The sequence below is a fragment of the Silurus meridionalis genome, chromosome 2 (genome assembly GCF_014805685.1).
Source record: "Silurus meridionalis isolate SWU-2019-XX chromosome 2, ASM1480568v1, whole genome shotgun sequence".
Lineage (NCBI taxonomy): Eukaryota > Metazoa > Chordata > Actinopteri > Siluriformes > Siluridae > Silurus > Silurus meridionalis.
In genome coordinates, this window is record NC_060885.1 from 17,201,548 (window position 1) to 17,228,819 (window position 27,272).

The 27,272-nt window shown below is 40.3% G+C and overlaps 1 protein-coding gene across 5 annotated transcripts in view; it reads left to right on the forward strand.

Annotated features, from left to right (window-relative positions):
• Positions 1-27,272, forward strand: part of zmiz1a (zinc finger, MIZ-type containing 1a) — a 109,659-nt gene that overhangs the window by 73,872 nt on the left and 8,515 nt on the right. For 2 of the 5 annotated variants that reach the window (XM_046871011.1, XM_046871001.1), the window contains 13 exons: positions 934-1,039; positions 12,512-12,547; positions 19,285-19,420; positions 20,668-20,782; positions 20,894-21,111; positions 21,571-21,766; positions 21,976-22,266; positions 24,156-24,338; positions 24,420-24,488; positions 24,703-24,871; positions 25,202-25,343; positions 26,047-26,257; positions 26,808-26,913. In XM_046871011.1, the coding sequence (XP_046726967.1) occupies positions 934-1,039; positions 12,512-12,547; positions 19,285-19,420; positions 20,668-20,782; positions 20,894-21,111; positions 21,571-21,766; positions 21,976-22,266; positions 24,156-24,338; positions 24,420-24,488; positions 24,703-24,871; positions 25,202-25,343; positions 26,047-26,257; positions 26,808-26,913 (1,978 nt within the window). Of the gene's footprint in view, positions 1-933; positions 1,040-7,137; positions 7,532-12,511; positions 12,548-19,284; positions 19,421-20,667; positions 20,783-20,893; positions 21,112-21,570; positions 21,767-21,975; positions 22,267-24,155; positions 24,339-24,419; positions 24,489-24,702; positions 24,872-25,201; positions 25,344-26,046; positions 26,258-26,807; positions 26,914-27,272 lie in introns of those variants that run through there. The other 3 variants (XM_046871020.1, XM_046871029.1, XM_046871039.1) reach the window with 3 other exon arrangements.

Sequence of the window (27,272 nt, forward strand, 5' to 3'; positions counted from 1 at the left end):
AGCTCAAGTCGCCATATAGTAGCTGACAGTACAGATAGTGGATTGCTCCTAATCAAAGCCAAGTTGGTTTTCTAGACCTATTTATTTTTTCTTCATGATCACTTTAAACTTTTTTGTTGTTGTAAAGAAACATCAGTGTTTGTTAAAAAAAAAAAAAAAATTATAATAATAATAATTTTATAATAATTAAAACAAAATTACCTGGTCAGTAAATGACAGACATGTTTTTTAATGTTTTTCTGTTGTTTTGAATGAAACCTTTTGTGGAGGCATAATAATTTCTACCACTGTGCGTATTACATTCTACCTTTTGGCCTTGTTCGCTACAGATTTATGCTGAAATGTTATATTTATTTATTTTATTTACTTATGTTGGAGTTTACTGGGCCAAGTTTAGGCTTAGGTGAGTGAGAGAACAAACAGGCATGTTTCCAGGGAAACCCATCAGTCCTACAGTGAGAAGAATAACCAATATACCCTTAACACAGAGCCACATCAGTGGAGGTGGCTGTTTTCTTTTGTGATTCATTATTCATGCAAACAGATATGGTAAATATTTCATGTGTTTGAATGGGGAATAGGGGAAATTGCTCCACTGCGAGTTATTTTAGAGAGATATTTTGTGTAAGAGGATGAGATAAGAAGGGCGAGGGGTGTAATGCTAACACAAACACTCTCCTGGTTTAAGATGTTCTCATGAGGTTCAGGGGTGGGGATTTTCGAAAAGAAGTATAATTGCGCATAATCTTATATTCACTTGTGTAAATTGAACAGTCCCAGTCCTAAGAAACATGTTTAGAAGAGTTCACATAATATCCACTCCGAGGTTTTTGTGTGTGTCGGAGTTTATCTGCAAAGGAAAAAGTTTTTCTTCTTATGCATTGGCACTGACACCGAGACATGTTTTAACACACCCCTGGTCTGTCCCTACAGGTGGTGAGCCGTGTTGCCGCACAGCAGGGTTTTGACTTGGACCTGGGCTACCGGCTCCTGGCTGTGTGTGCAGCCAACCGGGACAAGTTCACCCCAAAGTCAGCAGGTGAGGCCTTTTACGCTCACGTTTTTTAAAAAAATTTTTAATGCACTGCCTCTGCCGTTTCTCTCTCTCTTTCTCACGTCAGGCTGGATGTCCTGCGATATGTCCATTTTTAAATGCAAGCTACATTTTATATATCGCAAACGTGTAGAAACAGGAGACATGTCTGTGCATGCTGTATTACATTTCAGAGTCAGAGCCTTTTCTTGTAAATCACTCTCTCAGTCCACTCAGTCAATTGCTTGCCACATTTTGTACGCTCAGCAGGCTCAGTTGGGGAGGATAGCTGGCTAAATCGTTTTGTATTACTTGCTAGTTTTGAACCACAGCTTTCTTTTCTATTAGTCTCCTTTGAAACTTCATCACGGCAAACTATTTGATATGGTCAGTGTGTCTGAATTTGGCTAAATAGTAGTCAGCCTTTCTTCACCTTGATATTTGCCAGTTGCATGAGGAGACAAAACATAAGGTTTTACTTTTAGTCCCAGTGGAAAGTAAGTAATTAAGTGCTTGAAAAAGCCGAACAACCACTTCCATTCCGACACTGCAGTTAAAAGTCAGAATAACTTCCACATGTTATGAAGAAGGCCAGGCTTAAATGAACTCCTACATAAATGTTCAACCCAAATATATAGCCTTGAGTTGGTTGTGTGGATACAAAAGCCAGGGCAGCTGAGCAGCAATGAAAAGGTGACACTGTGTCCTTGTTTAAACACCCCTCCACCACTTGCACTAAAAATCACACTCCAGAAATGGCAGATATCTGAAAATGACATTAAAAAAATAAATAAATCATTGCTTGAGAGTAGTGCTCATTTCTAACCTGACCTGCTCAAAGCCCAAGCTCTCCTGAAGTGTCCTGTTCATGTCCATTTGTCAAAGTGAGCTACGAACAGGCATTGGCGCAACACAGATAGATGGCGAGAGAGCACTCGGGTTGAAGTGTGTGTGTACTTCATTCGGAGAAGGCCTGACATGGCGAAGCTGTGGGGAATGAAGATAAACAGATGTTTCAGAGGAGTGCAGATTACCAGGATTGCTTGGACACTGGGAGCCTCCCAAAAACGAGTGGCTGGTTCTCTTCTGTAGATACTAAGCAGCACTGAGTATAAAGGGAGATAATATTTGACATTTATTGACGTGGATTGCACTCACGTGCCTCATAAATCCGAGAGAAGCTGTGTGGCGACTGGTGGAGTTGTTAGGATCCTTTGTGTCCTCGTAGCAGTGGGGGCATTTGGAAGCATGCTTGGAAGAAAGGGAGGGATATAGATATGACTGGAGCTTCCCCACTCTCATGGTACAGGCATCCATCTTGGCCCTGTCACAAGGGCGTCTGCCGCTCCAGACAGGGAGACGACAGCACACAGCGGCAATAAACACTCACTCCGCCTGGTCTTTGCATCCTATCCCTATGCTCACATCCTCATTTTCTAAGTCGTACTCTGTCAGTCTGCATTTTTATTTTATTATCTCTGTCCCTTTCATACACACACAAACATACAGAACACACATGGGTACACAGTGTTTTTTTGGGTTGTAGGGAGAAAGTGCAGTTCAGGCAAAAAGGCCAGTCACAGGCAGGATGGCGACAGAAGGACGGCCACCCGACACCACACACTCGAGCACTGAGCCATGCTGCTCGATCAATGCACATGCAGACAAAGATCCCCAGCCTGCTCTAACACACTCTACACACACTGCAGATGACAAGACCATAGCTGTCCATAATTAGCCTAATTCGGAAAGCTTCCAATTGACACTTTGCAGAATTGCAGTTGCGGCGCATTTGCCTTTCACCGCGTTCAATCTCTGACGTCCCTCGTTCACTGTACGCCGATTAAAATTTTATCGACAATGTCACTGTCTCCGCCTTCTCGGGTGATCTTTGTCACTTTGTCATTTCAAAGCTCACTGAGATACACATCAGATGGCAGCGCATCAGGGGTGTCTGAAAAGTTTGCTCGACAGTGTGATAAGATTGAGAAAGAGTGATGTGAAAAGTGCAAAAGTATACAAGCCTGCCACTGCCTATCTATCAATAATTGATCTGTACATGTGTGTGTTAAAGAGAGGGAGGGAGAGAGAGAAAGAGAGAGAGTAGCGCTTTGTCAGGGACAGACAGAACAGAACGTTGACCTCTCTGTCAGTAGGATTAGCCTCCTGTATTAATCTGTGATTGCCGGAGTGATCTGTCCATGGTGTATGCACGCCTGTGTGTGTGTGTGTCTGGATTCCGAGTTGATCTGCTTACGTGTTACAGACAGGCTCCTTACCCTGGCTTTGGTGGGCGCCCCACTGACAGGGCAAGAAGATAATTATTTTGTCTAACATCCAGCAGCAGCACTTTTGTCTGTTTTGCTGAACACTTGCAGCACTCCGAGGTTTTTACCTCAACACATCTGAATGATCCTGAAATACAAACCAATGAAGTGATTCATTATTTCACTCATCTGAGCACATTTATACCATTAAAACAGGCATATTTTACCACTGTTGTCTGTCTTTTATTTGATTTTTTTTTTTTTTTATTTGAACATTGTGCTGTCAGTGGTAGCAGTCAGATGTCTTGGATCAACAGCTTGTTCTTCCCTTAGAGCATGTCATGCTGACATTTAATAGAAAGTACATTAGCATAGCGAGTGACAGCTAATGTGTTTGTCTGGCAGGACGTGTCTCTCATTCGCACAACCCCTTATTCAGGCGGGCCTGCTATTGTTTACACTTTTCTCTACCAATTTCATCTCCGTAGACCCGTCTTTGCTTGCAAACGAGAGCAAAGATAGCACTCCATTGTTCTTCTTGAGATGTTGCGACAGACTAATTGCAAGGTGCGCTCCTGGTCGAGTGTTTCTTACGTGCCTTTTGACTAGTTTTAGCAAGTGGCATAGAAGACACAGCAACTGCTTTTCCCGAAATGTTAAGAACACAACGGCTCCTCTTTTGCTTCAGTTCATCTGCATTATTCACTGTAGTTGGGTTAAAAAAAAAATACAAATAAAAAAGGGACTTATTGGTTTCTAATAAGGAAAGTTTAATGTGCTAATGTTCATAACTTTTTGCACTTTTTGCTTTATTTCCACGGTTATTTCATGAATAGAGAGACATTAAATCCACAGAACCCTTCGTTTCTTAACAAAGTATCTGGAAAACATTAAAAAGTGTAAAACTTTTGTTAGTGTAAGACCTCATTTTCTTATTTTACTACTATGCATCTATTTTTTTTTTGTATCAAATTGGTAATTACACATCAGTCAGTGTAACATCTATGCTAATGCCAAGAGGACATTTTGATTCACTTAATATCTTTCCATAAATTGTTTACTTTCAAACTTTTCTTTTTTCCCTTGAGCTTTATGAAGTTCAGATAAATGTAGCTTCCTGTTGAACTCGAATATTCCAAAATATTTCCCAGGGCTGAAAGTGTTTCATGCTCAGGGAATGCTGTTGAAACTAAAATGTAATTTCTTCATAACTTAAAATTGATGACTATGTACATATTATGAAAAAAAAAAAGATTTTAATGTTGTAATCAATATTTTAATGATAAGTCTGGTCTATATTCATTTTATTAATGATTTAAGTTGGATGTGAAATATCTTCAAAGGTTTTTGTAGCGTACACTTCACATCTCTTTAAAATCTAAAAGTTAAAGTCTTTCTATCTTTCATTTATATTACATATTTGTAAATCAAACATCAGTGGGACACAAATGACTCTTCAAGCCGTGGAATCACAGTTTTGTTTATGGCCTGGACCTTATATTTGATCATTGTCAAGACTATGATAGAATCCCAAAGTCGCCAGCTGTTAAGTTTTAAGAGGTGCTCTGTTGGCTCTTGGGGCTCTAAATGATGGCTTAACACTTAAAGAGTGGGACCAAGATTGATAGTATCCAGCATTTACCCTGGCTCCTTACAGCAGTTGGGTGAAAAATCATCCTTCTTTTAATTTTCGGCGCCCTCTGTTGCAAAGCGTGAGCTGCCATGTTAATGCACTCAGCCGTCTCCTTGAGCGATGCTTCCCACTTCTCTTTTTAGCAGCACAAAACTTGCACCACACCCAAGCTATTTCACCCCTTAATCACATTTGTTTGTGTACGTTGGGGTAAGAATAGCCTTGTTAGACTGAGCTGATTGCTGAAGAAGACGCAGTGATGAGCGTTTTGATGTTTTTGAATGAACAACTGAATGCAGGTGGAAGTGAAAGCAGCTCCAAGTCTGCAGCAGTGAGGTGTAACTACCGTCCTCCTGTAGTGCAAATGTAAAGAATGTCAATGCTCTGCATAAGAATTCTGTCAGCATGTTGTAAATCAGCCCAACTGGAAGGCAGCGTCAAGAGAGCACCCAATCTGCCATGCTGCCAGTGACAGATCGCTTTTCTCGGCCCTGTCGTATTTTACATGTCACATCCACACACACAGTTTACAGAGCTGATGTGAGTGCAAATACACAGGAAACCCAAGCCCAGGGCTGTCCCTGCGGCACACGCTCGCCGCAAACCATTCTTTCTACCTTCTTTATTCAATTCACCACCCAACGATCAGAAATCCACTGCCTGGTTTTCTCTGTGTGGAGCTTTAACTCTAATGATGTGTAATTAGTGAGCTAGAATCTCTTGTGTTAGTAATGTAATCAACCCCTGCGGTGGGGAGAGGAGCAGGCTGAAATAATGAACAGGACTGGTTTTTGCCTCTAACGAGGCCTCTGTTTTGACATGTTCTTGCTCTGTCCAGCTGATGAAATCGCTCAGCAACAGTTAAACTGGAGTTCAGTCCCTATGTTGCACTTGCTGTGAAACTATCACCAGTTCAAGGTTTTAGCGCAATCAAGAAAGAAAAGGGAAAAAAAGTTGGTCCGGTTTTGAAGGCTTATTTGCATTCGCCCAGATGTGAAGTGGCGACAATATTGTTGGAGACCTGCTCTGACTCATTGCGTTTGCAGTAAGAGTGAGAGGAAGCTCAATTTCCTGTCTGAGCCAGCTTCATCTCCTCACCTCTTTAATGTAGCCTGCAGCCCTGACATGTCCTCGCATTTCTATGAATTCTTTCTCCCTGCAGAAATATAATATTGAAGAACTCAGTCTGTGAGGTCGCTCTGTCCTGATGCTTTAATATATAACGTCTGAACAGATGATTTCTTTTTAATTGAATGCCATTGATATGCATGATTATAACCGTTTTTTAAGGGGTTTAGCAGTGTCTAAAGCTAAACCAACAATGCAGCACTGTTCAACACTAATTCAACTCTTTATTTCTTATTTAATGGAGAATTTCTATTGACAGCCAGAGAAAACACAGTAACTGTTTCTCACACATATAATCAACCCTCATAATCTGAGGAATTAAAAGCGAACAATTTTAACAATCATGTCATGATGTGAGAAGGTTCACTCAAGCCAGCCATCAGCCATGAACTTAATGAATCATTGTAATTTAATGTCACTAGTGCAGACAAACCCACGTAAACTCACACCGATTAGGGAGGATTCCCCTGCCGTGGTAGCGGTAATCACTTTTTTTTTTTTTTTTTTTTTTTAAACAAAGCTCTGACTGGATTGATTCAAGCTTGTTGTTTGGGATTTTTTCCCATCGCTCTCTCTTGTGATGCTTTGGCTATGGGCCAAGACACAGACTGTCTGCCACGTTAGGCACCATCCCCCTTTGCACGTCTGAAATGTGAGCCGCCTGCATATTTCCCTTTTGCTCCCTTCGGGGCAAAGTGGCACGCCGTGCATGTGTATCCTAGAGTGTGTATGTGTGCCTCTGCACTTGTGTGAGTGTGTGTATCTGTCCATCCATCTCGATGTGATGGGGACATTAGGCAACGGTGCAATGGATCACTAGAGAGAGAGAGAAACTGGGGACATCAGTTACACCGCACATCCAAGGTGAGAAAGGATTTGCTTCATTCTGTCTATCTTTCTGTTTCATTCTTTTGCACTCTGTCTTTTTTTTTTCCATTTCCTTTTAACCCCTTTGAAACTAGAGAGAGCTTCCTGTTCATTTGTGGCTTTGCACTGCAGATGCTTTACAGGCATGCGGTCACTCTTCTCCAGCAGCACGTGTGTGTGTGTGTGTGTGTGCTGTGTGAAGTTTTGAAGAGCTTAACCTGATTCCCTGTGGCCCAGTGTCTCGGAGCATGAAGGAGCCGGTGGCAGGTACAGCAGGAGCCCATTAGCACACAGCTCCATCTGTGATTGGCTTTGCCGTGGAAATCCAGAGACCGCTTCTGAATAATTGATGTGTATCGTGCAGTCACTGGACAGACGAAAGAAGAGAGAAAACAGAGTCGTGGTGCCCTGAGAAACAGACAGAACAAGTGAAAGTGAGGGAGCGGAGCGGGGGAGAGACAGAGAGGCAAACAGGGAGGGAAGAACAGGGAAGAGATCAGAAAGCTTGAAGATTTTTCAGTTGTTTTTCAACCGCTTGAGTCCCGTTTCCAGGCGCTGTGAGGAGAATGGGCTGAGGCGTGCAGAGACAAAGCTTGGCCATCGGTAAGTCTGTTTGTAGTGAATCAGTAATGTCTGGAGACAGAGGTGTGTCTGTTTTTGTGTGTGGGCGCGTGTGGGCGGGTTCCAGAGTGGTACTATATCTGCATCAAGCTGCTGGTATGAGTTTAGCCTCCATGGGGCTCCAGAGGGTTTTCCCACTGTGCCTTTAACTAGTGGAACCCAAGTTGTAAAGCGTGACTGGAGATTCCAGTGCTGAGACTGATATGTGCTGTAACAGATGACTAGATTTGACCCACCTCCTGCTCACATACTGAGAAAGAAGGTCCGATCGGGCTTGATTATTTCTTGAAAAGAGCTGACCTACTTGAGGCGGGTTTTTTTTGGCAGTCCTTTAGCAGTTTGACACGAGCCATGCGACAGCTCGGCTCCAACTGCTCGCCCAATTACACAGAGGAGCCCGGGATGCTCTAAGAACCCGACTACACGTCTATACTCTGTAGCCTAGCAGATGTGTGGTCATTTCTCTACCAAAGAGCAAGTTGTTTTTGAGGCAGCCAGGACCTAAAGGCAATTTTTTCTTTGCACTTACTGTTTGTTTGGATCTTATATGTGACTCAAGCATTCTGTCCGCCTTTTGAAAATGTGATTTTGCACATACTTTTTTCAATACACCAGAAAACTACTTGTTACACCCCAAGCAAGTTGAGCTGCTCTGAGTATGAGAGACTTCCTGTATTTCGAAAGTTGAGTAACAGATGTTTTGCCACAAGTGAAATGAAAAGGCAAGGGGGTGGTTATGTTTGCTGATCAGTTTTTACTGTGCTTGGGGAAAGCATAACAGAATGATGCTCATGTTACACACTGTATGGGAGTTAAAATGTGAAAAGATTTGTAGCAAGGAGTGGAGAGAGGAAGCCAGTCATGACCATGGCCTGGGTCCAGGTTTCTCCTACTAGTTTGAGCTTCAACAACAGTGGTGTTGTAGTTCAGACTGGCAAATGTCTCCTTTGTTGTGCTGTTGGTGCTAAGGCAGAGCTGACACAGGGTGTTATTATCTCGGTCATGTACAGTAGGATCTATGATACTTGATAGTTGAATCATTCTATATCAAGATTCCATTATCTAAAAAGAAATTTGTTCATATAGACCAACACTGTGTGCACATACTGCGTTGTAAAACTGTTCAGACTCCATGCATAATTTATTCATTAGCATGTGTTTTTAAGTGTCGTTATTTCTTAATGGCCAAAGAATTGAGTCAGTACAGTTTGGTAGGCATCATGCATCATCATTAGTACAAGCTTCCAGTAAATATATTCAGCATAATGAGATCTTGTCTGGAGAATAATCTTATATCAAATATTATGAATGCCAAATTTGTAACAGATGAAATCATATTATTTTTGGTAGGCTGCTCAGGATTTTCAGACCAATCTAGTGGCAGTATTTTTTTTTTAAGCTGCATTCACCACAGTTCATTGAATATATGTAACAGTTTGAAAACATTCAAACTGAACCTGTGAATTGATACTTTAAATTTCACATATAAGGCAGTCATGACGTGGACAAGACTTCAGAGACAACAAACAGTATAGTAGTTGCCCATATTTATAGAGTATACATATATGAATATATGTGCACTAATCATTATAATGGCACTAAAAAAGTTGTTTTTAGTAAACCTTTCAAGTTTACAAGTTCTGCTCCAATAATGAAAAGAGCGTAATTGCCAAAAAAAAAAAGGCAGTTGAACTAAGTAACCTTCTAAAGAAAGACCACCTAATAGCACTGTAAACTGCTGTAAAATCTCATTTATAGAAACAGTTTAGCCGTTGGCATGCAGCACATAAGTCGTACAACATAGATCTAAGTGTTTTAGTACTTCTTCCTCATAACATCTAAGGGAGTTTTTCCTTGCCACAGTCACCATGGCTGCTCATCAGGGATAAATGCACACCATTCACTCTTAAAATTCTGTAAAGCTGCTTTGAGACAATATCTGTTGTGAAAAGCGCTATAGAAATAAACTTGAAAAACTTGACATTAGTACTATCAAACTGTGTGAACTCTTTTTAATGCAGTGTTAAATGCTTGTGAATTGTAACAGACAAAAATGGTGAAATGCATTGTGGTTTTCTATAATCAGGATCCTGCTGTTGACATTGCCACGAGTGACATTGCCTTCTTGGTGCGGTGCGGTTAATAGCTCTGCTTTTCTGGAGCTTGTTTGTAGACAGTGATATAATCAGCTCTCACACAGACCATTCACACAGCATGAGCATTTAGCTATACAGGATATTTCTGGGGCATAAAAAGTTGTGAATTTAATGCAGTTCATTCAAATTTGCTGAGGTAGAAATTAGCATATGTGCATAATCCTGCCAAATCTCCCTGAATGTGTTTTTCTTTTTGTTATTGTAACCTCTTACATGCAGCTAACAATATATTGAGCTACACGAGTCACAACATCAGACTGAAGCACTGTTTTGTGTATTCAGTTGATAGCGATTTTCTTCTTATATTGTTTTTACTCCTTTTTTTGTAATTCGTGTCAGTCGCATTATTTTAAGGCCATGCTCTATGCTAACAGTGACATTTCAAAGCTTCTTAGCCAAACCATTGTTACATAGTTGTATGATTATATGTTACTTGAATAAAATGGATTTACTTTATTATATTAGGATCAGGTCAGTAGTGTACAAGAATCAAAAAATCTGAATCGCTGAATTTTTTTCACAGACACTCTTAGCAGTGTACTCTTAGCCGACTGTAGAAATATCACAGTTGCTAATAGATATGGAATCAGTTTAAAAAAGATGCCTTGACTAGAGACTCCAATAATTGTCACGAGGTAAAACAAATAAGCAGAAGTTTTTGATGTACAGTACATTAAATCCAAAAGGATGATTATGTGGTTAGCTGGCTTTAGGGAAAGTGGTAGTTTAGTGGTAAATCCATTGAACTTCTGATCAGAAGGTTGTCGAACAAATCCTAGCACCAAACTGCCTTGCGCAAGGCCCCTAACCCTTAACTGCTCAGTTGTCTGAATCCAATTATTTAAAGTGATGAATAAGGGCGTGTGCCAAATGCTGTAAATAAAAAGCTAGCATTCTACTAACTAGCTGGTTAGTGAGTATCCTACAGCAGAGCACTTTTTATGATTAGTGTCGATGTACACAGCCAAATGATGTAGTCTTTGTACAGTATATATGGATTGCAAGGATTCTATTACCTGGTACTAGGTGTAATGTAAGTAATTCACATTCCAGTTACATTTGCTCATTTTGCTCAATTTGGCTGACACGTTTATCTGAAGGGACTTGAAATTTAGACATTGCACAGATGAACAATTAAGCCTTAAGGGTCATACTTAAGGACACAAATGGGGCCACTTGGCAGTGATGGGATATAAACCCACACTTTTCTGATTGGTAGCGTGAAGCCTTAGCCACTGAGATGCCTCTGCCTGGCTAATAGAAAATGACAAATACGATGATGCCAATATAATCTCAAATATGTATTAGATTTATATTTTATGTGTAGTACTAAAAGAGCTTTTAAATGGTAATAAAAAGAACAAATATGATTTTACAGCATTTTGCTATGCCTAAGTAATGATTAGGGATGCTGTCTCTTGTTTGAATTAAATTAGAAAAAATCTGATTTTGTAATTTACAACCATTCTAACGAGGTATTTATTTAAATAATTTTGCTGAAGGGATTATAAACTATTTATTAGAAACAAATGTTTGTAAAAAATGTATTCATATACACATAAAGACGATAAAGCTTGTATAAAATACATATTTACACTAAAGAATTACTTTTCTGAAATTGATCTATGAAAGTTTTTTTTTTCCACTCAGCTAGGTTGTTTTAAAACTAGAACGGGATTTGTCATATTAAAGAACTTAAGCAGTTGTAGGAGAAAAGAAAGTGGAGAGAAATATATAAACAGGAAGTGTGTTCAAAAACATGTCTTATGCTGTGCTCATGGACAAGAACTCCTAGTACAAGAGCTCCAATACTTATTTAAGAGAAAATATATATCATGCCACAGATTTTTCTTCTTTTGTTAAAATCAATATTGGATGTTTTTTTTTTAATGTTAAAAGCAGTTGATGCAGTCCGTATACAGAAAAACAAGATCTAAGCTCAGTCATTTGACATCCATTGTGGCTTTGATGTCACAAACATGAACAAATTTACCTATGACTGTACTGTAAAGTGTTAGAATGCTATTGCTGGATGAAGATGTCTCTTTAAATCAATGTTCATACTGTATAGTCATTAACAGATAAAACATCGGGGAGAGACGAGCTATTTATGGATTGCAGCAGTGACTTTTTGGCACGTCTTTGCTGTGTTCCAGCAGTTCTAGCTGAAAAGTGCTGAGCAAACAGTTTAACAGACCTAAAAACCCTCAGGGACATCAAAAAAGATCAACTTCAGCCACTGCTTTCTTATGTCTGGATGGTTTAAAAGGCTTGGCAGAGATTAACAACCAGAAACAGCATAACATTTAGACATTTCTCTACATCTTCAGTATGTAGAGATATGATAAACATGAGGAATTCAGCTGGCTCTGGTTCATGCTTGCACATTAATTTATATAGACTAGGAAAGGAATGCTACATCTGTAAAATATTTAATAGAATACATCAAACTCAAAACAAGGCAGATATATGTTTTTGTTATATGTAGGTCATTTAACACTGGCAATTTGTGATTAGAATGTCTATATATATATATATATATATATATATATATATATATATATATATATATATATATATATACATTTTGGGCTTTTTTAAGGCCGATCAAATTCTGCATTCCTGCACACAACCGTTTAAGTGCTGCTTCCAGACTATGACAGTTAGACTAAAACTAATGACTAAGAGCCATTCATGCTTCATCAAGCCACTCATCTGAAAATTGATTTTTTTTGTTAATGTTGCATTGTTTGTGTTGACGTTTGCTTTGCCCCCATGAGTAAAATGTTGAATTTGAACCCTACAGAAACCACCACCTGCAGGAGATGTCAAAGTGACTCAGGTACTCTTCTGTGTTCTAGCTTCATTTGGTTTGTGTGACACATCCAGTGGAGAGCTCGTTCTCTCTCTGTTCCTCTTTCGCTCTCCCCCCCACCATTGTCACCATAGACATTCATTCTGTTTTTTTTTTGTTTTGGTTTTTTTGTTTTGTTTTGTTTTGTTTTTTTTTCATCTGTGAGCAGTCACAGGAGCTGAGTCACAGTGACACAGACGCTTTCGATGTGCTTCCTCTCGCGGGGGTGTGTGTGGCTCGTTGGCTGCTAAATAGGCATCCATAACTGTATCACAGAAGCATGTGCTGCTCAGTTATGTTTTTTATCATATTTTCAAAGTGTGCTCTGCACTCACTTAATACTGCAGAACAAGGAAAAGCTTTTTCAGACTGTGCCAGTCATTGCCAATTGCCTCTTTATTTCCTTATTTTATTACATATTACTACGTATGTGTAAGCAATACCTTCATCTGTGTGTCCTTCACTTCTGGGGCTGGCCTCTGTGTTGTTAATGCCTTTTTGTGAGTAATCCTTATTTCATTCATTGCACTTGCTTTTGTAGATACAATACAGTCTGATATGTTTTAGTCAGTTCACTCCGGCAGCTTAAATATTATATCTGCATTGACAGAAATCCTTGTTTTGACTGCACACTAAATAGCCTCAGTGTACGACCTTGGTTAGTAGAGATGTAACAGAATATAAATGTTATCATTGTGCTCTAGAAAGAAGGTGTACAGATAGGAGGTGCACTTTGTTTCTGTCTCATTTAAATGACATCTTTATTTACAACCTGCTCCTGGTTTATGCTATTAATTTACCAGAATTTTGGTTATACTATAATCAATTAAATAAAATCAAAGGCAGGAATAAACAACAATAATACACCAGTGAGCGTAATTATTATATGACTGTTTCTGTATCGGAATATAGATATGCATATCAATATTTGGGGGACTGAACAACATTATTCGTATATTGATACAAATTGTGGTATTAAATCCTTAGTGCTTGTGTGGTTAAAACTTCAGGATTGCAGTAGGTTTATAGTGTGTACAGCTCACCTGCTGTGTGTGTACAGATGTGTCCTGAGCTTTTACATCAGAGGTAGGGGAGGCCACCGTTTGACTCACTAGAATCGGTCAGGGTTTAATAGGTCCCGCAGCATGCATGCAGCCTGCACTCAAGATCAGTTGTAGCTGTAATTAGTATGTAGGCTTCCCTCATAAGGTAGGACCTGCACGGTGTCATTAGATAATAGCAGAGTTCAGCTGGAAGCACACTCCTTCTGCACCTTCATACACTAAATAACATCTCTGTGCAGTTCTCAACCAGATTCCAGAATGATCTTTGTACTTAACCAGATAGAGAGAAGTATTGTGGACATAAATGGATGCGAGATGTATACTGTATGTTTGTGATATAAATATACATACTGCTTTTGGTGTAATAGGACAGAGGTGGCTTTCTGGTGTGAATTATCCACACAGCATAGATATTTGGTGACAGATACTGGTTGCACATATCTAACCACAAATTATTACAGTATTTTATTTAAAAAGCAAAAGAAAAATCCACATTTCCCCTGTCATTAATGAGTGTTTTAATAGCCTGGTATTACAGCTTTAAATACTTTGGCATTTCTCTCAAACAGCTTGCACTTTTTGCATAAGAACAGACTGAACATTTTAGACTGAAACAAATATTGTATACGTATATCATTTCCAAACAACTTAACTAGGATACTAGGCTTCAACTTTTCTTGTACTTATATTTTGTGTATTTGTGTATTCTGTGTATGTTGTTTGTTTTGTTTGCATTCACTTCTGTACTTATGCACTGTGACATATTACCAACATTACCTGCAATGTGAGCTGTCTGTATATAATAAGACTGTTCAGAAATTATAATAATAATGATAATAATATTATTATTAGCATTATTATTATTATATTCATTAGCTGGCAGAGTGAAGGGTTTGAATGATGACAATGTAAGGCAGGAAGTGACCTGTTCTATAGTGTCATGTGGATATGACAAGACAACGCGACATGATGGCCTTTAAACATTCACCAGCATGACAGCCTTGCGGATTGAGCAATAATAACCTCACCACGCAGACAGAGACTGAAAAAGCAGAGGAATTAAAGTAGAGGAAAGGAAATGCGATAGAGGATTACAGAAAACGGGGTTAAATATTGTTTCAATTTTGGAAGATACTGATTTGGGTCATGCATTCTGGAATAATAATGCCCATTGTGTGGATCGAGAAGAAATGTAATTACTTAGAAGATTCAAGACTAAACTAACACACGATCATTCCCTGGGAACAGCTTTACTATTCAAAAGAAAATTGCCCTTTAGACATGCAAACCTTTAGCTAATAATATAACAGAAATCCTTCATCAGAACAAATTAACATGCAGATCGGCCTTGTTGAAGAGTTACTATCCAAAACATCATCACTTCATAATTCTCACCACTCTTAATAATCAAATCTTCTTTTCCTACAGACTGCCCCTTCACATGCGGAGATGTAATACATTCAATGAATAAGTAATGGAAAAGACGAGGGCACTGTGCTGTGCTTGGCACAGTGGGCTGCCTGCTCAGGCCAGGCAGAAATCTGCTATCTGATAAGGCCAGACTGTGATTATAGAGTCAAGTGGAGTTCTCCACTTTGATGGCTTTGTTCGTTCTGGCCTTTCTCCATTACACCACTGCCTATTTGTTGCAATCTCCATTTTATTAGTGATGGAAAGGCTTTGTCCTACGTAAAAAAGCTCATAAAAAGGCGATGGTTAAGATGTGGTGCAGGAATAGGGGGGCAGGACCTATGGGGTGAGCACACATATTTTGAACAGATTTGAGGTCTATTTGTGTTACCAGGGTGACAAACACCACTGGAGACCCGCATGTTAGAGGATTTACCATGATCTGCAGGAGGGCTTGATGGGCATCAGTTCTCTTACCCCCAAAATGAAGCTAAAAGGGGATAGATTGAGGGGGGAGTGAGACATGAGTGGTCATGTCTGAAATGTCTAGCCTGCTTGCCAGCTTTCTGGTGGGCCATGGACTGTTGTCCACTGGACGACTGAGTGATCTGATATGCTAGGATCAGCAGAGCTTGTTTCCTAGGAGCCAGACTATGATTATGACATTTGCATTTACAACGCTTAGCAGATGATCTTATCCAGAGCAACTTACAGAAGTGCACTGATGTCTTTTTTTAGGAACACATCTTAATGTGCTAATAAGAACAGTTTAAGGCCAACAAAACTATTAGGAATACTATGGGAATACTATTACATGTTAAACATGTAACATGAAGGGTAATAACATGAAGTGGTACATATATTATTAGTTAATAAGATGTGTAGACTTGGTGCTTGTTTGGATGTGTATCATTTGAATTTAAGTCAGACCTGAAAATTAATTCAGAATTTGAATTCTCTGAGTTTTGCAACATATTTTTCAGTACAGCAATCTGCTCTATGATAATTCAAAGCCCACTGGTCTCTCATGAAAAGCTGTCAGGGTTCCTTAAGTTATCAGTGCTTGTAATGTCATCTTAATTATAGTACATTTTTCACAGTATTCAATTCTAAATATAATTGTGGCTGTAATGAATACTATGACAATTACTGAACTACAACTTGCACCCAGTGTCAGGGGATGTTTATTCTTGATTTGTACGCTAGATCTTGTAACCGTGGCATGTTTTCCTGCTGCTGATTGTTCGCTTTGATATATTTGGTGTACCTTTGAAGTGTCCAATCACCAAAGCTGTAGCACAGAATGGCGCGATGTTGACTATGAACTTAACCCAGCCATTAACACTTTGGACAGGACTCAAAGGTTTGTGGCATTTTGCAGTTGTTGACTCCTTTATGTATTAAATGAAAACTAAATGTAATGTAGGGTGCATTTTCTTTTTATTGCTTGCCAGAATATGGTGTTATACCTAACCCTGCTTCTGCCTCACCAAGGCAATTACTGTACGTTAACCGATATTGCGATTGCTGCCTTTGCCAGCACAATCCACCTTTGGATAACACAACCTCCAAAAATATATGAACAGTGAAAGTTAAAATTTCGGAGAAAAAGGATATTAACGAACATGGTTGTTTGCATTAATAGATCACAATCCTTCAACTTGTATTAGATTGTAAGACTTCTGGACATTTTACGCTAGTCTATCATGAGCTGTTGACTGCTGCTGGATAATTTGGTGTTAGTAGAGGCTCAGCACTGGATGATTGGAGCTCGCCTGGCCCAGTGGAAGCCCTGCTGTGTGTCTGCTGCCTCTGCCTCCTTCTGCGTCTGTCTCTGGCTAAAGCGTGCCATTGTGTGCCAACCCTGGCATCCTGTTCTCCATCACCATGCTGCAGACCGCCACAAAGCCAGAACACACATACACATTATTCTACTACAGTCTGTAGAGGCAGTACAGTCTAGCTCATCATACCTAGCTTTCGCCCTAACCCACCCACAGCACCATGCTGCTTACTGTCATTAACTTAACACATAGATCCATTGAAAGCGAGAACACTTCTGTTCTGCAGGCTGCCAAAAATGCCAGAAAAGAGTGCCTTAGTACTCCTGTGACAGAGCTATATCGCCCACTGCCAACTCGCCCAACACCCAATCCACAGCTAACATCGGATGGAGCAGGTGTCTGTGGCAGAAAGAGGGAGGGATAGAACAGTACAGGGAGAAGGATGAGAAGAAAATAGAGGCAGAACTGGGTGTGTTTATGGGAGACGTGGTTAAAGCAGAATTACTAACTGGAGGGAATGTCACCACACCGATCAAAACATAGAAGATGTAGTAGGAACAAATAGAAGGCTATTTAAAACGAAGATGTTTTTGCTTGATGATTGCTGCTAAAGTTGCTCTTGTGTTAAAGCTAAGTACAGATTGTTTTTCTGTGTTTGTTTTTCTTTGCACCTAATGCACAGCCTGGATAGCAGTCATAAGTGCTCTTCTCTTTGTTAGGTGTAGGAGGAGTGCTAGCAGGGGACTACAGAGAGGAATTGGCAGGCAGTGGCTGGCTGTAACCTGTCATATGAGTTCTAAGTTGGTCTTTTGTGAGAAAATAGCAGTTGCCAGCATGCAGAGGTGGTGATTTAGCGCGGAGATAAGCTCTCCGTAATGGCAGGGTGGAATAATTCCCATTTAAATAGGTGGGTGATTCCAGCCTCTTGCTCCGAGCCTGCTGCGACGGCTTTTCATGCCTGTCGTGTAGTGAGCTGCGCTCGCTTTCAAATACGGCTCTTTGATATGTGTACCGATACACGACCTTACTGTAATTGTATGTTTTATAACCCAGACAGACAAGAGACAGACGTCGGTAGAACAACGAATAACACGAGTTGCTGGAAATGTAATGAATAACGGTGCGCACAAGGGATCGCGTGTCTTTCAAAGAGGTGCGCACACCGTGTGTGATAAAGCCGAGATGGTGGTGAAAATGTGTTCTGTGCACACGGGTCCTTTCTGCTTGTCAGACGCGTGTTTGCTCGTTTACATTCTCCAAGCATTAAAGGCACTGGAGACAGCTGAGCAGTCTTATTAGTCATTACTGGCTGATCGATACAGGGAGGAAAGAGCTAAAGCAGACGTCTGTCTCTGTGCACCAAAGAGAGAGAGAGAGACAGAGACAGAGAGAGCATGCACTCAGCTCAGAGAGCGCTGCAGTCTCCCAGACAAGGAGAAAAAGACTCTTTAACACCACCCTCTGTGTCGAAATAAGCACACAGGGCATTTTTTATTCTCTATCCACTGTCTCTGTGGTGGGGTCTAGGGAAGAAAGAGGGCTATTGTTCCAGGGAATGAACTCATTTTGTATTAAAGGAAATATTTCATGCCTCTGCCTTGCACCGTCTTTTTGATGGTGGAGAGAAGACTGCACTGGTGAGGCAGTTCATGGCTGTTATTTATGCTGTATCTGGTAGCTGAGTGGTCCTGTACTGGACAGCATAGATCGCTTATATTTTCTCATTTCCCCCATTTCACTGCACACAGGTGCTGAATAAACACACACAGAGAGAGAGAGAGAGAGAGAGAGAGAGAGAGAGAGAGAGAGAGCGCACTTAAAGCACTTATTTGAGTCAGAGATATAGAGAAAGACAAACAGTGAACTGTTGCCTTGACATGATTCAGTATTCCCAGTACCTCGGTCTTCTCTCTCTTCCTCTCCTGCTTTTTCATCCTCCCACCACAAGAAGACAAGAGCAGTCTTTTGTAGTAGGATCACTGCTTACAATGCGCTGCAGATGAAAAGCATATGATCCTGAGAGAGGCCGGAATGACTCGAAATGCTTGGGAAAAATGCCGGACTGCAGAGTCCTCCTGTGGTAAAGGCTTAAACTGCAGCTTGCAATTGAAAGAGGATGTTTTTGTCAGTGATGGTTAAGGCGAGATGCTGATGTGTTATTGCATTGCAGTCTCGCTGAATTACTGTAGGCATTTTTTTCTCCAGCATGGTGTTGCTTGTCATTTATCAAATCCCTTGACTAAAATGTATAATTTATCAACTGTAGGTGAAAATTTCATTTTTGGAAACAGAACTAAACAACTCAAATCAGGATTGTGAATGTAGATTATATAAATGAAGAACAAAGAACATTGCAAGTCCTGTATTCCAATATCATATTATGGTTCATGCGCCTTCAATCTGTAGATTCATTATCTCCCTCTCTCTCCCTCTCCCTTTCTCTCTCTCTCTCTCTCTCTCTCTCTAGCACTGCTGTCATCCTGGTGCGAGGAGCTCGGTCGGCTCCTCCTGCTGCGGCACCAGAAGAATCGGCAAAACGAACCCCAGGGCAAAGTGCCTATGCAGCCACCCATGAACTCTATGAAGCCCTCGCTCTCCCACGGGTCAGTATTAACGCTCTTGAAAGCTAGTCTGCCCCTCACTAGACCTTTCTCAAAAACTATAATAACCACTCTCTGTACCTTTATAATATTAAGCTTAATGATATTCTATTCATGCTTTAACAATAGATATCCTATTTGACTTAGGCCATCTCTTCAAAACTGATAGCAATATACTTGTAAAATAAGATGTATAATGTTAGTTATAGTTATGGTCTGTTTATGATTAGCATTAGAAACATTTTTATGGAACTGGGACAGTGGGAACACTATGTTAATGCTAAGGTTCTGCTGAATATAATCTCAGAACAGGCAGAACCGTACTGTAGGGCCATTGAGCAAGACATTTAAACCCAACTGAAGAGGAATAATCCTTGGATTGGATTTTGGCTCTTTTCTAAGTTGCTTTGGATACAAGCGTCAGATGAATGAATAAATGTAAATAAATGTAAATGACATACGCAAAATCTCTTCACAAACTTGGGGATGGGAGGTGTGTGTGCACAGGTGTGAATGCAAATTATAGTAGGTGGTAAAGCAACAGCAGCTAAAGTCATCTCTTTGTTACCTATTTACAACATCTAGTCACTTTTATTTCACTTTGTTCCTCTTTAAGTGAAATGACCTGTGTGTAATTAATATATTTGGACACTGCTTACAGTGAACATCTACAATAAATAGAAATTATTTAAATAATATAAGCTAAACATGTTTCTTTTTTATTGGAGGCCTGTTGTTACCACCTTTTGCCTCTACCTCATCTTTTTTAAGACACTCACAGTCAAAGTTTTGTCAGCCATGCTGCGTAAACATTGCATCATTGTAAGATGACTTTGATAGCTTGCAAACTCAAAACTCCCCAAGATCAAGAAAACATTTGATGATATCCCACCTTGCTTTAAACGTTTATCTGTGTAAGTCTGTGAAGAACTTGGGGTAGTAGAATTGTTTGTTGATACAATGCCTAAAGGCCTCTGGGACATCTAAGCAGAAGGGGAACGCTGGCTCAATGAAGTTATGTTTAATAGAACATTCTGTACTCATGACCTGAGCTGTGATTGGTTGCCAAGGAAGTCTCCCTGGTGGATCTTACATCTTTGGTTCCATGAGAAACAATGTTCTTTATTAAATAGGGAATTCTTCCTCAAAGTCAAGACCCATAGATGGCCTATTGTTGCTCCAGACCCTGCTGCATAGAGCTGGGAAGTTGTTTTTATTTCATGCGGCTGATGGTTTTGCTTTGTTTATAGTGATGGGTCCTTTCCGTACGACTCTGTTCCCTGGCAGCAGAATGCCAGCCAGGCCCCAGGCTCACTGTCAGTAGTGACGACTGTATGGGGGGTGACCAATACATCACAAAGTCAGGTGAGAGGCACAATATACGCTAATGTATCCAGTGCTCCTACTTGAATATCTTTGGTATTTTTTTTTATATCATTGGCAACTGAAGGTTTGCTCCTGCTGTCACTAAAATAGGTATTGGGCAACCCCATGGCTAACACCAACAACCCCATGAACCCTGGAGGCAATGGAATTGTGTCTGGCATGTCAGCCAACAACCCAGGGCTGAACTCCCCTCAGTTTCCTGGCCAACAGCAGCAGTTCTCAGCCAAAGGTGGCTCCACCCAAGCCTACATGCAGCAGAGCATGTACGGGCGAGCAGGGCATCCTGGAGCTGGAGGATTCAGTGGGAGGTGAGAGTTGAACAGACAAATCAGCGCACGGGAATGAAACATGTTGGCGGAAAGGATACTACAAAAAAGAGAAGACTCTCCTTGCCCCATTCTGTGAGAAATTCAATAAACGTGGGCAATGAAGCTTCCATTAGTGACATTTGATATTTTATTTCAATGCCAAGCCAACACTTAGCTCAGAGATGTTAGTCTTCCAGGAGTTTTCTCAAAAGAGATGATATCACCTTCCCATAGTGCCAAGCTGAGAAAGAGCAAGAGCGAGAATAGTGATTAAGGATGTATCTAGAAATACAACAGAGTCAATGATGTCAGTTTTTTAAACAAGCATAAAGACTTATTTGTTTAATTGTCTTTTTAGTTGATGTATAAGCTATTGAAATCTTGCCACCGATACCCCAAATGTATATTAAGAAGATCATTAGGATGGAATACCAAGTTTTTTTGTGTTTGTATTTGTAGTTACCCTGGTGTTCCGAATGCTCCTGGTGGGATAGGTATGCCCCCTCACACCCGGCCTCCATCTGACTTTACCCAGCCTGCTGCTGCCGCCGCCGCTGCTGCTGTTGCCGCTGCTGCTGCCACCGCAACAGCAACTGCCACGGCAACTGTCGCTGCCCTGCAGGAAACCAATAAGGACATGAACCAGTATGGACAGGTGAGTAATGCACGTTCAGTCAGATTAAAACCATGACATTGATTCCCTCGCTGGCTTATTGACAGATACGCTTAGAAGTACAACAGGTGTGTGACTTGGCGCATATTGTAAGAATAGGATAAAAATACGGTATAACTAAAAATACATACACATTGGAGAGTATTTTTGATTTTTGGATGGCTTGTAATTGTAATGCTTGTTTTCTCCAGATGTGCTCATCGTTTCAGATGGGCCCTGCACAGGGCTATAACAGCCAGTTTATGAACCAGCCTGGACCCCGTGGCCCACCAGCCATGGCAGGAGGCATGAACCCAGCTGGCATGGGTGCTGGTATGAACAGTTCAAATATCAGTGGCCCACCAATGGGACTGAACCAACCTCGAGCACCAGGAATGGGGCCGTTTGGGGCTCATGGCCAAAGGATGCCTCAGCAAGGATATCCAGGCCCTAGACCTCAGTCCATGCCAATGCAGGGTACAAAGAGGCCCTATCCTGGAGAGGTAATAAATGACACTCCTTTTATGGTTATTATTTGGTGATGATTGGCAGTTTGACCAAAGCTATCATAAAAGTTTTTATAATACATAATATATTATCGATAAATAAATACAACCCAATGCATAATACATTATATACATGAAATGTTGTAAATACCTGCTTATAAGATTGTATGTATTTTTGTATGTATATTGGATTAGATTAGATGTAACTTTATTGTCATTGTGCAAGGTACATGTACAGAGCCAATGAAATGCAGTTAGCATCTAACCAGAAGTGCATAAGTGGCTTATTTAAAACAAATGACAGTAAGGTAAATATAAGGTCTACGTGTACAGGGATAAGGGTGATTAATGTACAAAAGGTGCAGTAGGTAATAATATATAGTATATATAGTAATATACATGAACCCATATATATATATATATATATATATATATATATATATATATATATATATATATATATATATGGCGCAATCAGCTCAAATGACCTGAACATGATTTATTGCACACTTCTGAAATATGATATACAGTGGTGTGAAAAAGTGTTCTTATTTCATTTGCATGTTTGTGACACTTTAAGGTTTCAGATCAATAAACTAAATTAAATATTAGTAAAAGATAACACAAGTGAACATAACATGCAGTTTTTAAATGAAGATTTTTATTTATTAAGGGTAAACTAACATGGCCCTGTGTGAAATTCTTTTATCCCCTTCTGTTAAAACTGTGGTTTATAACGCCTGAGTTCAATTTCTCCAGCCACACCCAGGCCTGATTACTGCTACACTAGTTCACAATCAAGAAATCTTTCAAATAGGACCTGCCAAAATTACCCTAAGAGCACAGTGACGACTCGTCCAAGACCACACAACAACATCCAAAGAACTGCAGGCCTCACTTTCCTCAGTTAAGGTCAGGGTTCATGACTCCATCATGAGAAAGAGACCAGGCAAAAATGGTCTGCATGGCAGAGTTCCAAAATGACAACCCTGCTAAGCAAAAAGAACATAAAGGCTCGTCTTAGTTTTGCCAGAAAACATCTTGATGATCCCCAAGATTTCTGGGAAAACACTCTGTGGACTGACGAGAAAAAAGTTGAACTTTTTGAAAGGTGTGTGTCCCATTACGTCTGGCGTAATAATAACACCGCATTTCAGAAAAAGAACATCGTTCCAACAGTAAAATATGGTGGTGGTAGTGTGATGGTCTGGGGCTGTTTTGCTGCTTCAGGACATGGAAGACTGGAACCATGAATTCTGCTGTTTTCCAAAAAGTCCTGAAGGAGAATATCCGGCCATCTGTTTGTGACCTCAAGCGAACTTCGTTCTGCAGCAGGACAATGATCCAAAACACACCAGCAAGTCCACCTCTGAATGACTTTGGAGTGGCCTAGTCAAAGTCCTGTCCTGAATCCTATTGAGATGCTGTAGCATGACCTGAAAAAGGCCGTTCATTCTCGAAAACCCTCCAATGTGGCTGAATTACAACAATTCTGCATAGATAAGTGGACCAAAATTCCTCCACAGCGCTGTAACAGACTCATTGCAAGTTATCGCAAACGCTTTATTGCAGTTGTTGCTGCTAAGGGTGGCCCAACCAGTTATTAGGTTTAGGGGGCAAACATTTTTTCACACTGTATATTATTATCACCACTGTATATTATGTTGTCATGTTGATAAGATGTATTAAGGCAGGAAGTTATATTTTTAAAACATTTTTACATTTTGTAACATTTTAGAAAAACTAAAAGAGTAGAACACAAGTTCATGCCAAGTTTTTATTGCATCTGTCAGTACATGTTTATTTTTTATTATTTAGACGTTGCATTTAAAAACATTTCCGTAAGCATACGAAGTTCACTAAGTGAGTTATTTTTCACTTTTCAGCCCAACTATGGGGGACAGCAGTTTGGACCTAATGGCCAGTTCCCTAATCAGCAAGGACAGTACCCAAACCCTAATGCCTCCAGAGCTTTGCCCTCTCCCAGTTATCCTGGGCAGAGGATGCCAGTCCAGCAGGGCACAGGCCAGTACCCACCTTCAGGAGTACCCATGGGCCAGTACTACAAGGTAAATATCACAAACTGCTCAGTGCAAATTAATATCACTCTTTATCTTACCCAGCTCATCATGTGCTGATCTTTTCTTTAGCAGGAGCCATTTAATGGCCAAAACACCAACTTCTCTGGAGGAAGTTATGGATATAATCAAGGCAGTGGGGTAAGTAGTTTGTTGGCCCTTTGTTTATATGCAAGCATTTTCACTGTACAGGGTGTTCCATAAGTCCTGCATCATATGAGAAACAAGACTTTCTTTCTATGATGCTATACTTATGAGACACCCTGGTATAAGTTTATTCAATATTTTATTTGACTTCATCACTCTGTTAATACATTTTATGAATGAAAATGTATATGCATTTTTCCGCTCATAGCCTCCTCGGCAGGTAGTGAATTATCCTCATTCACCTGTTCCTGGAAATCCCACACCACCGATGACTCCAGGAAGCAGTATCCCTCCATACCTATCGCCCAACCAGGACGTCAAGCCTCCGTTTCCCCCTGATATGAAACCGAATATGACGTCTCTGCCTCCTCCACCGAGTGAGTGTCTCTGACAGCACAGTTTAAAGCTTTTCAGTCAGGCTTTATTAAAACCTCAGCATCAGTCAGCAGTGAAGTGAAGTGTTTGATCCTCTTAACACCTTCAGGTGGTTGAGAGCAAGTCCCACTTCTCATTTATCTCACCTCAGTCTGCTTCACATCTGCACAGAGTGCATTCATAATACATGCATTTCAGTGGGAAGGTTAAAAACGATGTGACCCTGACAGCAAAGTTCAACCGTGAATAGTGCAGTGGGTGTCGGTTAAAAAGCTAAGTACTCGTGGCATTTGTGCGTGAGTGTGTGAGCTAATGCTGCGTACTGCTTTTAGCTAACCCCAATGAGGAGCTGCGGCTGACCTTCCCCGTACGTGACGGCGTGGTGCTCGAGCCATTCAGACTGGAGCACAACTTGGCTGTCAGCAACCACGTCTTCCACCTGCGGCCCTCCGTTCATCAAACACTCATGTGGAGGTATGCGAATAACAAATAAATGAATAAACAGCAATAGTAACAACAATAATAATAATACTCACCATAATCATAGTAAGCATAGCATTCATTTATTGATATAGAATTGTTCATGCATGGAATGCAGCTGTGTACAGTGCAAAAGTTAAGTGAACATACGCTTACAAGTGGCATCCACAATGAAAAACAGTACTTTTCACATTAGTGCCATCATTAGCAAGTAACAAAAATGATCAGTGTTTGGCAGGGGTTCTCAAATATTTGCTTGAAGGGAACAGCATCAGCTCCACAGATTTATAATGTATATGTATAAACAATATTTATTTTATGAAAATTGCTTAAAGTTGCTTGAATATTAGGTTCATTATCAAAATGTGCCAAAATATTTTGCCCGTTTATTTGAGTTTTGGTGGGTTTTTTTGTTTGTTTTTTCATTCCTGACGTTTCATTCCTGTTTTTAATTTAATTGGTGAAGATTTCATTTGAAGTGAAGGAGAGTGGGTTTAAACGCTTTGCATGTCCTCTTAACAACTTTTTGAACAAGATCTTCTCTTGGGCATTTTTCTGTCAGTGAGCACAAATTTGATCTTTATACTGCAGATGCATGCCTTAAATAACAGACTACTCTAGAGGAAAGTAAGAAGTTTGATTATTATAATAAAAAAGAGGTTAGTGTGTTAATCAAGAAACTGCTGATTGATGTTAGGTCTGACCTGGAGCTGCAGTTTAAGTGCTACCACCATGAGGACCGGCAGATGAACACAAACTGGCCAGCTTCAGTGCAGGTCAGTGTTAATGCCACGCCACTCACCATCGAGAGAGGAGACAACAAGACATCCCACAAACCCCTGCACCTGAAGCATGTGTGCCAGCCAGGAAGGAACACCATCCAGATTACGGTCACAGCCTGCTGCTGTGTGAGTACTGCTGCACTTCAGCTAACAGCCTTACTCTGAATAATGTATAGTTTCTCATTGACTGACCCCGTTTAACAGAGCAGCAGTTGTTCAGTGGTTAACACTTTGAACTATTGACCTTAAAGTTGTGAGATTAAAGCCCAAGCCTGCTGGAGGGTCACCATGCTGTGTAGTTCAATTTTATTCTGACTCATTTATGACTCATATTGGATAAATGTGTCTGCTAAAATCAATAAAATTTAGAATATTCTGTAATAGCAGCACTGGGTGGGTTTAACAGCTGAGCTCTGAGTAGGGTTCTCCACTGTGTGTGTGTGTGTGTGTGTGTGTGTGTGTGTGTGTGTGTGTGTGTGTGTGTGTGTGTGTGTGCGCATATGTGAGTGCATATGTGTGTTTTGTGTCCGTGTGCATTTGGTATCAGTTTCATGGCTTCTGCTGGAAAAGCAAATGGCAAAGGGGAGATATCATTATCCCAGGACACTAATGTAAAAGAGATTGGATGGTGTGGGAGTCTCACTGGTGTGTTAACACATGTCTGCTCTTGTCGCAGTCTCACTTGTTCGTGCTGCAGCTGGTGCACAGGCCATCAGTGAGATCCGTCCTACAGGGCCTGCTCAAGAAGAGGCTCCTGCCAGCAGAACACTGCATTACCAAAAGTAAGTGGACACACTCTACAATGAACCTAATTCTGTATTCAAATGTAAAAAAAAATTGGTTGAGTTGATTTTTAAAGCTGTTGATATATACACACAACTTTTAACTCTTATTCCAGCACAATAAATGAGTTTTCAATTTTAATATGCTAGGGTTTATACCAAAATCGATGGTATCGATAAGATAAGATACACCTTTATTTATCCCACAGTGGGGAAATTTCCATGTTGATTATTAATATTTAAGAGAATTCTAATTATTTCTCAAACACTGAATGTAATGTTTCTTTTTTTTAACCAATAAATAACTAGGGACTAGTGATTAGATCATACCTCAGTGGGTTTTAGGGACTCTGTTTTGG